The 12,998-nt window shown below is 52.8% G+C and overlaps 1 protein-coding gene across 3 annotated transcripts; it reads right to left on the bottom strand.

Annotated features, from left to right (window-relative positions):
* Positions 1-1,248: 1,248 nt before the first annotated feature.
* Positions 1,249-12,774, bottom strand: LOC133138107 (tripartite motif-containing protein 16-like). Of its 3 annotated transcripts, none has more exons than XM_061256569.1 (6): positions 12,132-12,774; positions 10,193-10,288; positions 9,719-9,952; positions 9,413-9,572; positions 6,950-7,000; positions 1,249-2,333 (listed from the first exon to the last, which is right to left on the bottom strand). In XM_061256569.1, the coding sequence occupies exons 1-6, from the start codon at positions 12,720-12,722 to the stop codon at positions 1,810-1,812; spliced, it is 1,656 nt and encodes a 551-aa protein (XP_061112553.1). In that variant the 5' UTR covers positions 12,723-12,774; the 3' UTR covers positions 1,249-1,809. The 3 variants fall into 3 exon arrangements, with proteins under 3 accessions (XP_061112553.1, XP_061112554.1, XP_061112555.1); XM_061256571.1 differs by lacking the exon at positions 1,249-2,333 and adding an exon at positions 8,483-8,692 and having other exon boundaries at positions 6,951-7,000; XM_061256570.1 differs by lacking the exon at positions 1,249-2,333 and having other exon boundaries at positions 6,926-8,692.
* Between the last annotated feature and the right edge of the window lie 224 nt (positions 12,775-12,998).

The following is a 12,998-nucleotide window of genomic DNA, read 5'->3' as shown; positions in this document are numbered from 1 at the left end:
TCCCCCTCCCTCTCTCTCGCCTCCCTTTCTCCCTCTTCCTCCCTCTCTCTTTCCCCCTCCTCCTTTCCCCCTCCCCCTCTCCTCCCTCTCCCTCCCTCCTCCTCTCCCCTCCTTCTCTCCCTTCCGCTTTCTCTCCCTCCCTGCCTCCCTCCCTCTCTCTCTCCCTTTTTCCCTCCCACTGTCTCTCTCTCCTCCCCCTCTCCCCTCCTCTTTCCCTCCCACTGTCTCTCTCCCTCCCCCTCTCCCCATCTCCCTCCCTCTCCCCCCCTCCCCCTCCCCTCCCCCTCCCTCTGCCTCCCTCCCTCTCCCCCTCCCTTTCCCTCCCACTGTCTCTCTCTCCCTCCCACTCTCCCCTCCCCCTCACTCTTTCCCTCCCACTTTCCCTCCCACTGTCTCTCTCCCTCCCACTCTCCCCTCCCCCTCACTCTTTCCCTCCCACTTTCCCTCCCACTGTCTCTCTCCCTCCCCCTCTCCCCTCCCCCACTCTCTTCCCTCCCTCCCTCTCTCTCCCCCCCTCCCCTCTCTCTGCCTCCCTCCCTCTCTCCTCCCTCTCTCCCTCGCCCTCTCCCTCCCCCCTCTCCCTCCCCTACCTCCCTCCCTCTCTCCTCCCCCCCCCTCTCCCCCTCTCCCCTCCCTCTCCCCCTCCCACTCCCCTCCCTCTCCCCCTCCCACTCCCCCCCCTCTCCCCTCCCACTCCCCCCCCTCTCCCCTCCCACTCCCCCCCTCTCTCCCTCCCTAAATAAATAATTCAGGATGTAGTTTTTCATTGTATGAAAATTTAATTCAGGATTAATTAATTTCCCCTCCCCTCCCTCTTTCTCAGATTCAAATGTGCTTTATTTGCCTGAGAAGTGAATTGTGTATTAAAGCATTGACAATAACAACATTACAGTCAAAACAACAACAACCCCCCCAGCATAACACACACATAGTAAACAACAACAACCCTTCCCCATATAAGCATGTATATATCTTTCTCTCTCTATCCCTCCTCTCTATCCCCCCTCCCTCTTTCTCCCTCTCCCCATCTCTCCCTCTCTCAAATTCAAATTCAAATTCAAATTCAAATGGCTTTATTGGCATCAGCCCAACATTTCCCACACGATGTACAGAACAGAACCCATAAGACCTGGTTACCATGGTGTGGAGGCCCGATCGGGGACAAGGCGGAGAAGGGGGACTTCTGAGGGAAAGGAGCGGATTGGACGGCCCAGGCACTGATAACGGCGGACCAACGCGGTCACGTGAATTCCACATTTCTGTTATTTTTTATTCCATATTTCTGTTATTCTTTATTCCACATTTCTGTTATTTTTTATTCCACATTTCTGCTATTTTTTATTCCACATTTCTGTTATTTTTTATTCCACATTTCTGCTATTTTTTATTCCACATTTCTGCTATTTTTTATTCCACATTTCTGTTATTTTTTATTCCACATTTCTGCTATTTTTTATTCCACATTTCTGTTATTTTTTATTCCACATTTCTGCCTATTTTTTATTCCACATTTCTGTTATTTTTTATTCCACATTTCTGTTATTTACATTTTTTCTTTTCTTTCCGGTGTTCCTAATTTTTTGGCCGCTTAATTTTATTCCTCTTTTTGAAAAAAGACAAATTTTTTGTTCTGGACTATTGAGATGTGCCCTGAAGGCACTTATAAAAAATAAAAAAAAGAATTTTCTGTTCACCTATTTTACTCTCTCTCTCTCTCTCTCTCTCGCTCTCTCTCTCTCTCTCTCTCTCAGTATTTTCAGGATGTTTCCCTCTCTTTGATCTTCCCTCCCCTCTCTGCCTCATCCCAGATCACAGTTTTACAGAGGATCTATAATAAAACCCAAACCCAAACCCAGGATAGAGGGGCTGAGTGAATGTGGTCTGGACTCTGTGCAGGAGGGTCATTGTGTCAGAGACGCTGTAGAAGGACAGAGTTCCTGCCCTGTGATCCAGGTACACTCCTATTCTGGAGGAGGAGGGACCAGGGATTTTAGTGTCAACATTATTGTGAATGAAAGAGTAACTGGAGGGAGAGCAGAACAAACTCCAGGACTTGTTATTACGTCCCATTATACAGTCATTACCCTCCCCTTTCCTGCTGATCTCTTTATATGACACTGCTATATAAACCCCATCCTGCCCACTCCACTCAGCCTCCCAGTAACAGCGTCCAGACACACCCTCTCTGCACAACACTTGGGGCCAGAGCTCAAATCTCTCTGGATGATCAGGATATAACCGGATCTCTCTCACACAGGTCACCTCTCTGTTCCCCTCAGACAGACGGAGCTTTCTGTGCGCTGTGTTGGGGTCCAGTGTGAGCTGACAGCCATCTGATGGAGGAGAAGAGAGGAGAGCTCCACTCACATATTTCACACATCATACATATTTTACACATCTTTCATATTTTATGTGTTTAAATCTCATATTTTCTTTATTGTTCTCATTTTTAAGATGTTTAAAAGCTTTTTAAACTTGCTTGTGTCTTCTGAAAGTTACTTTTTACTGATTTTTACCCTTGTATTGGATTTTCAACCTCTCCCCTTCATCCCCCTCTCCCCCCTCCCCCCTCTCCACTCCCTCCCGCCCCCTCTCCCTCTCCTCTCCCTTCCTCCCTCTCTCCCCCTCTCCCTCTTGCTCTCCCTCCCTCCCTCCCTCGCTCTCTCTCTCCTCCCTCCCTCTCTCCCTCTCCTCTCCCCTCCCTCTCTCCCCCCTGCCCCCTCCCCCTCTCCCTCTCTGCCCCCTCCCTCTCTCCCTCTCCCCCTCCCCCCTCCCTCTCTCCCCCCTCCCTCTCTCTCTCTCTCTCTCTCTCCCCTCCCTCTCCCCCCTCTCTCTCTCCCCTCCCTCTCTCCACTCCCTCTCCCCCCTCCCTCTCTCTCTCTCTCCCCTCCCTCTCCCCCTCTCCCCTCCCTCTCTTTCTCTCTCTCTCCCTCCCTCTCCCCTCCCTCTCCCCCCTCGACCACCCTCCCCCCTCCCTCTCTCTCTCCCTCCCTCTCTCTCCCCCACTCCCGCTCCCCTACCTCTCCCACTCCCCCTCCCCCTCCCCTCCGTCTCTCCCTCCCTCTCTCCCCTCCCCCTCCCCTCCGTCTCTCCCTCCCTCTCCCCCTCTCCCTCTTTCTCTCCCCTCCCTCTCCCCCTCTCCCCTCTCCCCTCCCTCTCTTTCTCTCTCTCTCCCTCCCTCTCCCCTCCCTCTCCCCCCTCGACCACCCTCCCCCCTCCCTCTCTCTCCCCCACTCCCCCTCCCCTACCTCTCCCACTCCCCCTCCCCCTCCCCTCCGTCTCTCCCTCCCTCTCTCCCCTCCGTCTCTCCCTCCCTCTCTCCCCTCCCTCCCTCTCTCCCTCCCTCTCTCCCCTCCCTCCCTCTCCTCTCCCTCTCTCCCTCCCTCTCCCCCTCTCCCTCTTTCTCTCCCCTCCCTCTCTTTCTCTCCCCCCTCGACCACCCTCCCCCCTCCCTCTCTCTCTCTCTCCCTCTCTCTCCCCCACTCCCCCTCCCCTACCTCTCCCACTCCCCCTCCCCCTCCCCTCCGTCTCTCCCTCCCTCTCTCTCCCCTCCCTCCCTCTCCTCTCCTCTCCCTCCCCTCCCTCTCCCTCTCCCCCTCTCCCCCTCTCCCTCTCTCCCTCTCCCCCTCTCTCCCTCTCCTCCTCCCTACCCTCCCTCACTCCCTCTCCCTCCCTCCCTCTCTCTCTCTCTCTCTCCTCCCTCCCTCTCTCCCTCCCCCTCCCCCTCTCCCCTCCCCTCCCTTTCTCTCCCTCCCTCCCTCCCTCTCCCCATCCCCCTCCCTCCCCTCCCTCTCCCCCTCTCTCCCCCTCCCTCTCTCCCTCTCTCTCTCCCCTCCCTCTCCCCCCTCTCTCTCCCCTCCCTCTCTCTCTCTCTTCCCTCCCTCTCCCCCTCTCCCTCTCTCCCTCTTTCTCTCCCCTCCCTCTCCCCCCTCGACCACCCTCCCCCCTCCCTCTCTCTCTCCCTCCCTCTCTCTCCCCCACTCCCCCTCCCCTACCTCTCCCACTCCCCCTCCCCCTCCCCTCCGTCTCTCCCTCCCTCTCTCTCCCCCTCCCTCCCTCCCTCTCCTCTCCCTCCCCTCCCTCTCCCCATCCCCCTCTCCTCCTCTCCGCCCTCTCCCTCTCCCCCTCACCCCTCCCCCTCTCCTCCTCCCTACCCTCCCCTCCCTCACTCCCTCTCTCTCTCTCTCTCTCCTCCCTCCCTCTCTCCCTCCCCCTCCCCTCCCCCTCTCCCCTCCCATCCCTTTCTCTCCCTCCCTCCCTCTCCCCATCCCCCTCCCTCCCCTCCCTCTCCCCCTCCCTCCCCCTCTCCTCTCCCTCCCTCTCTCCCCCCTCACTCCCTCCCTCTCCCTCCCTCTCTGCCCCCTCCCTCACTCCCTCCCTCTCCCTCCCTCCCTCTCCCTCTCCCTCTCCCCTCCCTCATTCTCTCCCTCTCCCCATCCCTCTCCCCATTCCTCTCCCTCTCCCCTCCCTCTTTCTCTTCCTCCATCTCCCTCTCCTCTCCCTCCCTCTCCCCCTCTCCCTCTTTCTCTCCCTCCCTCTCCCCATCCTTCTCCCTCTCTCCCTCCCTCTCCCCTCCCTACCTCCCTCTCCCCCTCTCCACTCCCTTTCCCCCTCTCCCCCCTCCGTCCCACTCTCTCCCCTCCTCTCCCTCCATCCATCTCTCCCCTCCCTCCCTCCATCCATCTCTCCCCTCCCTCCCTCCATCCCCCTCTCCCTTCCCTCCGTCCCCCTCTCCCTTCCCTCCGTCCCCCTCTCCCTACCTCACTCTCTCCCTCAACCCTCCATCTCCCTCTCTCTCCCTCCCTCTCCAATCCCTACCTCCCTCTCCCTTCCCTACCTCCCTCTCCCCCTCTCCGCCTTCTTCCCTCCCTTCCTCCCTCTCCCCCTCCCCTCCGTCTCTCCCTCTCGCCTCCCTCTCTCCCCCTCCCTTCCTCTCCCCTCCGTCTCTCTATCTCTCCATCTCCCCCTCCCCTCCCTCTCCCCTCCCCCCCTCCCCTCCATCTCTCTCTCTCCATCTCCCCCTCCCCTCCCTCTCCCCTCCCCCCCTCCCCTCCTCCCCTCCATCTCCCCTCCCTCTCTCTCCCCTCCCTCTCTCCATCTCCCCCTCCCTTCCTCTGCCCTCCCTCTCTCCATCTCCCCCTCCACTCCCTCTCCCCCTCCCCTCCCTCTCCCCCTCCCTCTCCCTCCCTGCCTCCCTCCCTCCCTCCCCCTCTCCCCTCCCTCTCTCTCCTCCTCCTCCTCCCCCCTCCCTCTCTCTCTCCCTCCCTCTCCCCCTCTCCCTATTTCTCTCCCCTCCCTCTCCCCCTCTCCCTCTTTCTCTCCCCTCCCTCTCCCCCTCTCCCTCTTTCTCTCCCTTCCCTCTCCCCCTCTCCCCTCCCTCTCTTTCTCTCTCCCTCCCTCGACCACCCTCCCCCCTCCCTCTCTCTCCCTCCCTCTCTCTCCCCCACTCCCCCTCCCCTACCTCTCCCTCTCCCACTCCCCCTCCCCCTCCCCTCCGTCTCTCCCTCCCTCCCTCTCCTCTCCCTCTCCCTCCCCTCCCTCGCCCCATCCCCATCTCCTCCTCTCCCTCTCCACTCTCCCCTCCCTTCCTCTCCCTCTCCCCCTCTCTCCCTCTCCTCCCTCTCCCTGCCTCTCTCCCTCTCCTCCTCTCCCCTCCCTCCCTCCCTCACTCCCTCTCCCTCCCTCTCTCTCTCTCCCCTCCCTTCCTCTCCCCTCCCTCTCCCCTCCCCTCCCCTCCCTCTCCGCCCTCTCCCCTCCCTCCCTCCCTCCCTCCCTCCCCCTCCCCCTCCCCCTCTCCCCTCCCTTCCCCTCTCCCTCTCTCCCTCTCTCCTCCTCCTCCCTCCCTCCCTCCCTCTCCCCTCCCTCTTTCTCTCCCTCCCTCTCCCTCTCCCCTCCCTCTTTCTCTCCCTCCCTCTCCCCATCCCTCTCCCTCTTTCTCTCTCTCCCTCCCTCTCCCCATCCCTCTCCCTCTCCCCTCCCTCTTTCTCTCCCTCCTTCTCCTCTCCCTCCCTCCCCCTCCCTCCCTCCCTCTCCCCCTCTCCCCTCCCTCTTTCTCTCCATCCCTCTCCCCATTCCTCTCCCTCTCCCCCTCTCCTCCTCTCCCCATCTCTCCGCTCCCTCTCTCTCCCCTCCCTTTCTCTCCTCTCCCCTCCCCCCCTCCCTACCTCCCTCTCCCCTCCCTACCTCCCTCTCCCCTCCCTATCTCTCCCTCTCCCCTCCCTATCTCTCCCTCTCCCTCTCTCCCCTCCATTCCTCTCTCTCTCCCTCTCCCCATCCTCTCCCTCTCCCTCTCTCCCCTCCATTCCTCTCTCTCCCTCTCCCCTCCCTCTCCCCTCCCTCTCTCTCTCTCTGCCCTCCTATCCCGCCCTCCCTCTCTCCTCTCCCCTCCCTCCCCCCTCCCTCTCTCCTCTCCCCTCCCCTCCCCTCCCACCCTCCCTCCATCTCCTCTCCCCTCCCACCCTCCCTCCATCTCCTCTTCTTCCCTCCATCCCTCTCCCCTTCCTCTCTCCCTCCCTCTATCTCCTACTCTTCCTCACTCCCCCCTCCCCCCCTCTCTCCGTCCCCCTCTCTCCCTCCCTCCAACCCTCTCCTCTTCCTCCCTCCCCCTTTCCTCTCCCCTCCCCTCCCCTTCCCTCCCCCTCCCTCTCCCCCCTCCACCCTCTCCCTCCCTCTCTCTCACTCTCCCCTCCCTACCTCACTCTCCCCTCCCTCCATCACCTCCTCTTCCTCCCTCCCTCCCCCCTCCCCCCTCCCCCCTCCCCTTCCTCCCTCCCTCCCCCCTCCCCCTCTCTCCCCCTCTTCCTCCCTCCCTCCCCCTCTCTCCCCCTCTTCCTCCCTCCCTCCCCCCTCCCCCTCTCTCCCCCTCTTCCTCCCTCCCTCCCCCCTCCCCCTCTCTCCCTACCTCCCTCTCCCCTCCCTTCCTCTCTTTAAGGCTTAATTACAGACTCACATTGTAAGAAGTCCTGTCTGGTCTGGGGCTCTAGAACAGAGACTTCTTCCACTGTGGAGAGAGAGATCACAAGATAAAAAGATGAACCTTTTTCTGAGATCCTAGAGAAATTGAATGCTTGTTTCAATCTGCAAGTAAATGACAACTGATGTCACCCAGAATACAGTATCAGAATGGGTCTCAAATGTTACACTAAAACAGAGCAGAGAGAGGAGACAGGATGGTTTCATCATAAAACTACTGAGGAATTTGACTTGTGTTCTCTCCTCTCATCTCTATGCAGTATCTTGCATCCTAGTAAACAAAGACATACTGGTCATACTGTATTTTGTTCTCTCAAGATTAAACAACATTGAAAACATTTAGGGTTATGCCCTAGCCAGAAGAACTGCCCCTAACATACTGGGTACTTTTATAGATTTCATCCCTATTCACACTGAACACCTCTGTGATATTCTGGATCATCTGGAGCTTGTGAGCACTTGAAATGTCCCTCCACACTGTAATATATAAACCTTTATGTGACTAGGAAGTCACATTGAGATTAAAACCTCTTTTACAAATGAGACCGAGCCAAGACAGGGTCAAACAGCAGCATAAGATTACAGAATCACAATCACGGATCCTTTACAATAATATACAGAATTATTTAGGTATATACAGAACAAAGTGCATTACAATACATACAATATGACAGAACATAACACAGGGAAACAGTGAATTAAACATATCCGTCCAACTTAAAGCAGTAGCATCTTAACATGAGAACATGCATTATTCTCAAATTAAAATCGTTTAATGAAATAAGAGAATCAAGTTTGAGCTTGGCCTGAAGCTCGTTCCAGGACCAAGGAATATATAACCTGTGATACAGACTGAAATGTCACTCACCCCTCTCATTAATAATATATAACCTGTGAGACAGACTGAAATGTCACTCACCCCTCTCATTAATAATATATAACCTGTGAGACAGACTGAAATGTCACACACCCCTCTCATTAATAATATATAACCTGTGAGACAGACTGAAATGTCACTCACCCCTCTCATTAATAATATATAACCTGTGAGACAGACTGAAATGTCACTCACCCCTCTCATTAATAATATATAACCTGTGAGACAGACTGAAATATCACTCATCCCTCTCATTAATAATATATAACCTGTGAGACAGACTGAAATGTCACTCACCCCTCTCATTAATAATATATAACCTGTGAGACAGACTGAAATGTCACTCACCACTCTCATTAATAATAAACACCAAACAAAAAGTTCGGAAATTTGTGTATGGTAGATTATTTCTCTGTTGTAACAATGCTTCTTGGCAACACATTTTATTCCGTTGGAAAGCCTGTTTATTTCCCTTTTAAATGGTGCCCCATTTGTAAGGAACATGCATTTGTGGGATGAGCAGCACAGCTGAGTATGTGGGTTGCGCTCATGTCAAATGTACCAAATCTCATGAAATGGGCGATGTCAGAGACAGACCGTGAAGTGGGCGTCCCAAGAAGACCGGTTCCTCACCCTTTCAGCACTTAGGAACCGTAGGCTGTCTTCTACAGATTTGCAGTCAAGGTTTGCAGGACGATATGGCACACGGCTTTCGGCCCAGACAATCCGGAACAGACTGTACGCAGCCAATCTCCGGCTCATAGGGCTGCCAGGAGGCCTGCCATGACTGCCCTTCACCGTCAGGCCCGTTTGCACTGGTGTCAGCAACACCTGCACTGGAACCTGAACATGGGGAGGAACGCTATGTTCAGCCATGAGGCCAGATTCTGCCTACGGAAGTTGGATCGTAGGGTCAAAGTGTGGAGAAGACGGGGAGAACGCTATGCTGATTGCTGCACCGATAGAGGAACACCTTTTGGTGGAGGCAGTGTGATGGTGTGGGGCGGCATCTCCATCACTGGAAAAACCAGGCTTGTCATCATTGGAGGCAATCTCAATGCAGAGAGATATCGAGATGAGATTCTGCAACCAGTGGCAATCCCATATCTCCACAGTCTGGGACCGAGCTCCATCCTCCAAGATGACAACGCTCGCCCCCACAGAGCGGGGTTCATCAGAGACTACCTCCAGAATTTGGGAGTAGAGAGAATGGAGTGGCCTGCCAACAGCCCTGACCTCAACCCAACTGAACACTTGTGGGATCAGCTGGGGCATGCAGTTCGTGCTAGAGTGACCAACACAACCACGTTGGGTGACTTGCAACACATCCTGGTTGAGGAGTGGAATGCCATCCCACAACAGTGTGGGACCAGGTGATACCAATGTATCATTTTTATTTTAATAAACATTGAAAACAGACCCAAATACCGCACCATGGTTAATGATATATAATGTGTGTAAGTTCCTTTCATGTTGTAAGAGTGAATCTTAGGCAGATCACCTCACCACTGTGTTGTGTGCAGTGACTAAACACACTTTCTGCAGCAGGGTTTGTCCACCAACCTCTTCCAGAAACTTTGACTAACTCCGCCTTGAAAACATCCTCCAGTCGCTCTTTCAGTTCAGAGACAGATTTCCTCACAGCCTCAAAAGAGACGTTTGGACTGACAGGGATGCTGGGTAAGTCTCCAGGTCCAGGAGGGGCACAGAGGGACTGACAGCTCTGCAGACAGACAGACAGAAAGAGACAGACAGTGAACACAGATTCCTGTGCAGATACCAGGAGCAGATCTTTGTAAAAGAGGAACACACCTCACCATGTATGTACAGTGTACACAGTGCAGACTGTCAGAGAGCCAGTGATGTTACCTGGAGGAAATGGATGTGATCCTCTGTGTGTGAAAGCTGCTCCAGCTCAGCCTCTCTCCTCCTCAGCTCAGCAATCTCCTGCTCCAGTCGCTCCAGGAGTCCTTCAGCCCGACTCACTTCAGCCTTCTCCTGATCTCTGATCAGCTCTTTCACCTCAGAGCGCCTTCTCTCAATGGAGCGGATCAGCTCAGTAAAGATCCTCTCACTGTCCTCCACTGCTGTCTGTGCAGAGCGCTGTTAGGAGAAACAGAAGGAGGAGGGTTGTACATTTTAACTAGGCCTTTCACTCAGCTCTTACTGGGACCCCAGACAGCCTGTTCCCCACAGTGTGGCTCAGTGGCATTGAGCCCCACAGGGCTGGAAAGTGGCCCAACACTGGGCTCCTCGCTGGCTGACTGGAGGAGAGCCCTGACTGAGCCCTGAAATGGCTCTTCCAGCAGCCAGCTGTTGTCTTCTCCTCTGGTCAGTACCCACCTTGAGTGACTGCACAGCCTGTCTCAGATCCGGCAGCTCCTTCTCTCTCTCCTGGATTCTCTGCTGGAACTTACTCTGTGTCACCCCCAGCTGCTTCTGTGAAGAAACACACACAATCCAGGTTTAAAAACACTGGTGAAGACACTCCAGCAAGCCCTAAGGAATCAGGGCAGTACATTTTGGGCCTCGGCCCAACAGAGGGTAATCACCCCACCGACACACACTATTCCCACCCCGATGTTGCCACAACACCACCATCCATAATCACACACTATGTTCAGAACATGGGACCTGCTTCAATTCTACTGAAACACATTATTCTCACCCCACTGACACACACTATTCCCACCCCGATGTTGCCACACCACCGCCATCCATAATCACACACTATGTTCATAACATGGGACCTGCTTCAATTCTACTGAAACACATTATTCTCACCTCACAGACACACACTATTCCCACCCTGATGTTGCCACACCACCACCATCCATAATCACACACTGTGTTCAGAACATGGGACCTGCTTCAATTCTACTGAAACACATTATTCCATGCAGTCAACAACCAGCAGAGCAGATGGTCAAAATTAATGACTGACATGTTGATCCCAAACACAAATTAAAAGCCTAGACCTGAACCAAAATGTCAGCATAGAGTTGTGCTGGCCTGGGACCTGTTTTACCTTTCATTAGAAGTAATACAATTCTCGATCAGCAGTCCGACTCTGACATGCTTGATACATAAGCCCCCTGAATTTGGTGTTTCCAAACTACCTCCTGTTTTCATGTTCTGTATCATTTTGTTACACGGCATATATTTTATAAATGAGACATAAGGTACAACTACTGAACTACGGTTTGAAGTTTTGAGTTTTTGAGTACACTGAGAGGAAAAGAAACCGCAGTATTATATTACATTCAAAACCATGCACACATACAAACCTACCTTAAACACAGGGTCAGGGAGAAGTAGTTTGCCTTTCATTGGATACAGCTGTATTCGCCTATTCTAGCAGAGTTCATATTTCCCATTCAAAATCGATTGATTGATTTAAACTTTTGTTTTAACAGGGAAAACACACTGCGACATGCCCAAATAATAATACCATTTTAAACATCACATTTTTAGAAAACTGGCTACAAAGAAAATGGTCCGACTAATCAAGACCAAAACTATGCGAAACCTAACTACCTGTTTCAGAAATTAATATAATACATATTTTTAAGTTGTGCATGACGGATATAACGTCGTTTTAATGATAATTAAGACTAGCTTCCTTGCTCGCGAGTTCCGAGGGTCGTAGCTAATGATGAAATTACAACGTGAACGTGGCAACTGGAAAGTCCTACCTACCTTTTTAACCGATATATAAGATAAAAAGTGTTGTTGTTGAATCGTGGTTTCATAATTTATGATATTGATATTTATGATAGTGATATTATTCTCGAACTGGCGATGGCGACGCGGTGCTTTTCATGACAGGTTGTACTCGGATTGTCGGAAGATCCGAGGATAGATTTAGACAAAACCAATTGGAAGGGGGAGGGGGGTGGTTTGGAGAGTGTACTATTAAAAAGTATTGATAAGGTGTATTTTTTTAGTGGATAATACTATACAATTCCTTTTTTAAATGGTAAAGAATTTCCATAACAAATAAATAAATAATAAATGCCGTTAACACCAGCCAATAAAGCGCACTTCTGGGGTCACCTGATTCTGGGCACCTACTCCAGGAAATACAACAAATGAACGCCTCTTTTAAAGTTGACAGACAAGGAAACACAAAAAATCAACTAATGAATAAGGCATATGCAGTTGGAGTGCAGTGTAATGATTCAGCTGATTTCTCATTTTCACTGCTCAGATATTTTCAGTATTTTTGGGTTTATGATAAAAATGTATGTTTAGGTTGCCAGTGAAGAGCTCCAGTCCTTACCTGTTTCTCAGTCCTTTCTGCTACCACTGAGACTGTATCATGGCCTCTGTGTTCATCCATCACACACAGCATACAGATACACTGCTGATCGCTACGACAGAAAACCTCCAGCAGTTTGTCGTGATTAGAGCAGATCTTCTCCTGCAGGTTTCCAGTGGCTTTGACCAGTTTGTGTTTCTTAAGAGGAGGAGATTCAAAGTGAGTCTGGAGGTGAATTTCACAGTAAGATGCCAGACACACCAGACAGGACTTGATGGCTTTGTGCTTTCTCCCAGTACAGATGTCACACACCACGTCTCCAGGTCCAGCGTAACAGTGAGCAGGAGGAGCAGCTTGGAGTCCTGTCTTCTTCAGTTTCTCCACCACTTCAGCCAGCATGGTGTTTCTGCCCAGAACAGGCCTTGGGGTGAAGGTCTGTCTGCACTGGGGACAGCTGTAGACACCAATATGATCATCCTGATCCCAGCAGTCCTTAATACAGCCCATACAGTAACTGTGTCCACAGGGAATAGCCACCGGATCCTTCAGTAGATCCAAACAGATTGAACAGCTGAACTGGTCCTGATCCACCGAGATATTGGCCTCAGCCATTTCACTGCTCACACTGACAGAGACGGAGTTTATCTGTGTTTCTCTGACAGAGTTAAATTAAGTTTCTCTGAAAGAGGCGGAGTAAAGTTTCATTTCTCTGAAACTGCGTGACAGAGTGAGTGGCAGTGACTTCATGGTTCTGCCCACAGCTGCAGCAGGTGTGGTGTTGGCCTGAGGCCAGGCTGAGCAAAGAGTGCAGATTCATGAGGAAATATTCAACTTGTATCTCAGGTTATATGTGAAATACTTCCAACCAAAAATAATTTGAAATTTTAT

This window comes from Conger conger, chromosome 10 (assembly GCF_963514075.1).
Source record: "Conger conger chromosome 10, fConCon1.1, whole genome shotgun sequence".
In the NCBI taxonomy this organism is placed as follows: Eukaryota; Metazoa; Chordata; class Actinopteri; order Anguilliformes; family Congridae; genus Conger; species Conger conger.
The sequence above is the reverse complement of the archived record's forward strand: the minus strand, read 5'-3'. Positions and strand labels throughout refer to the sequence as shown.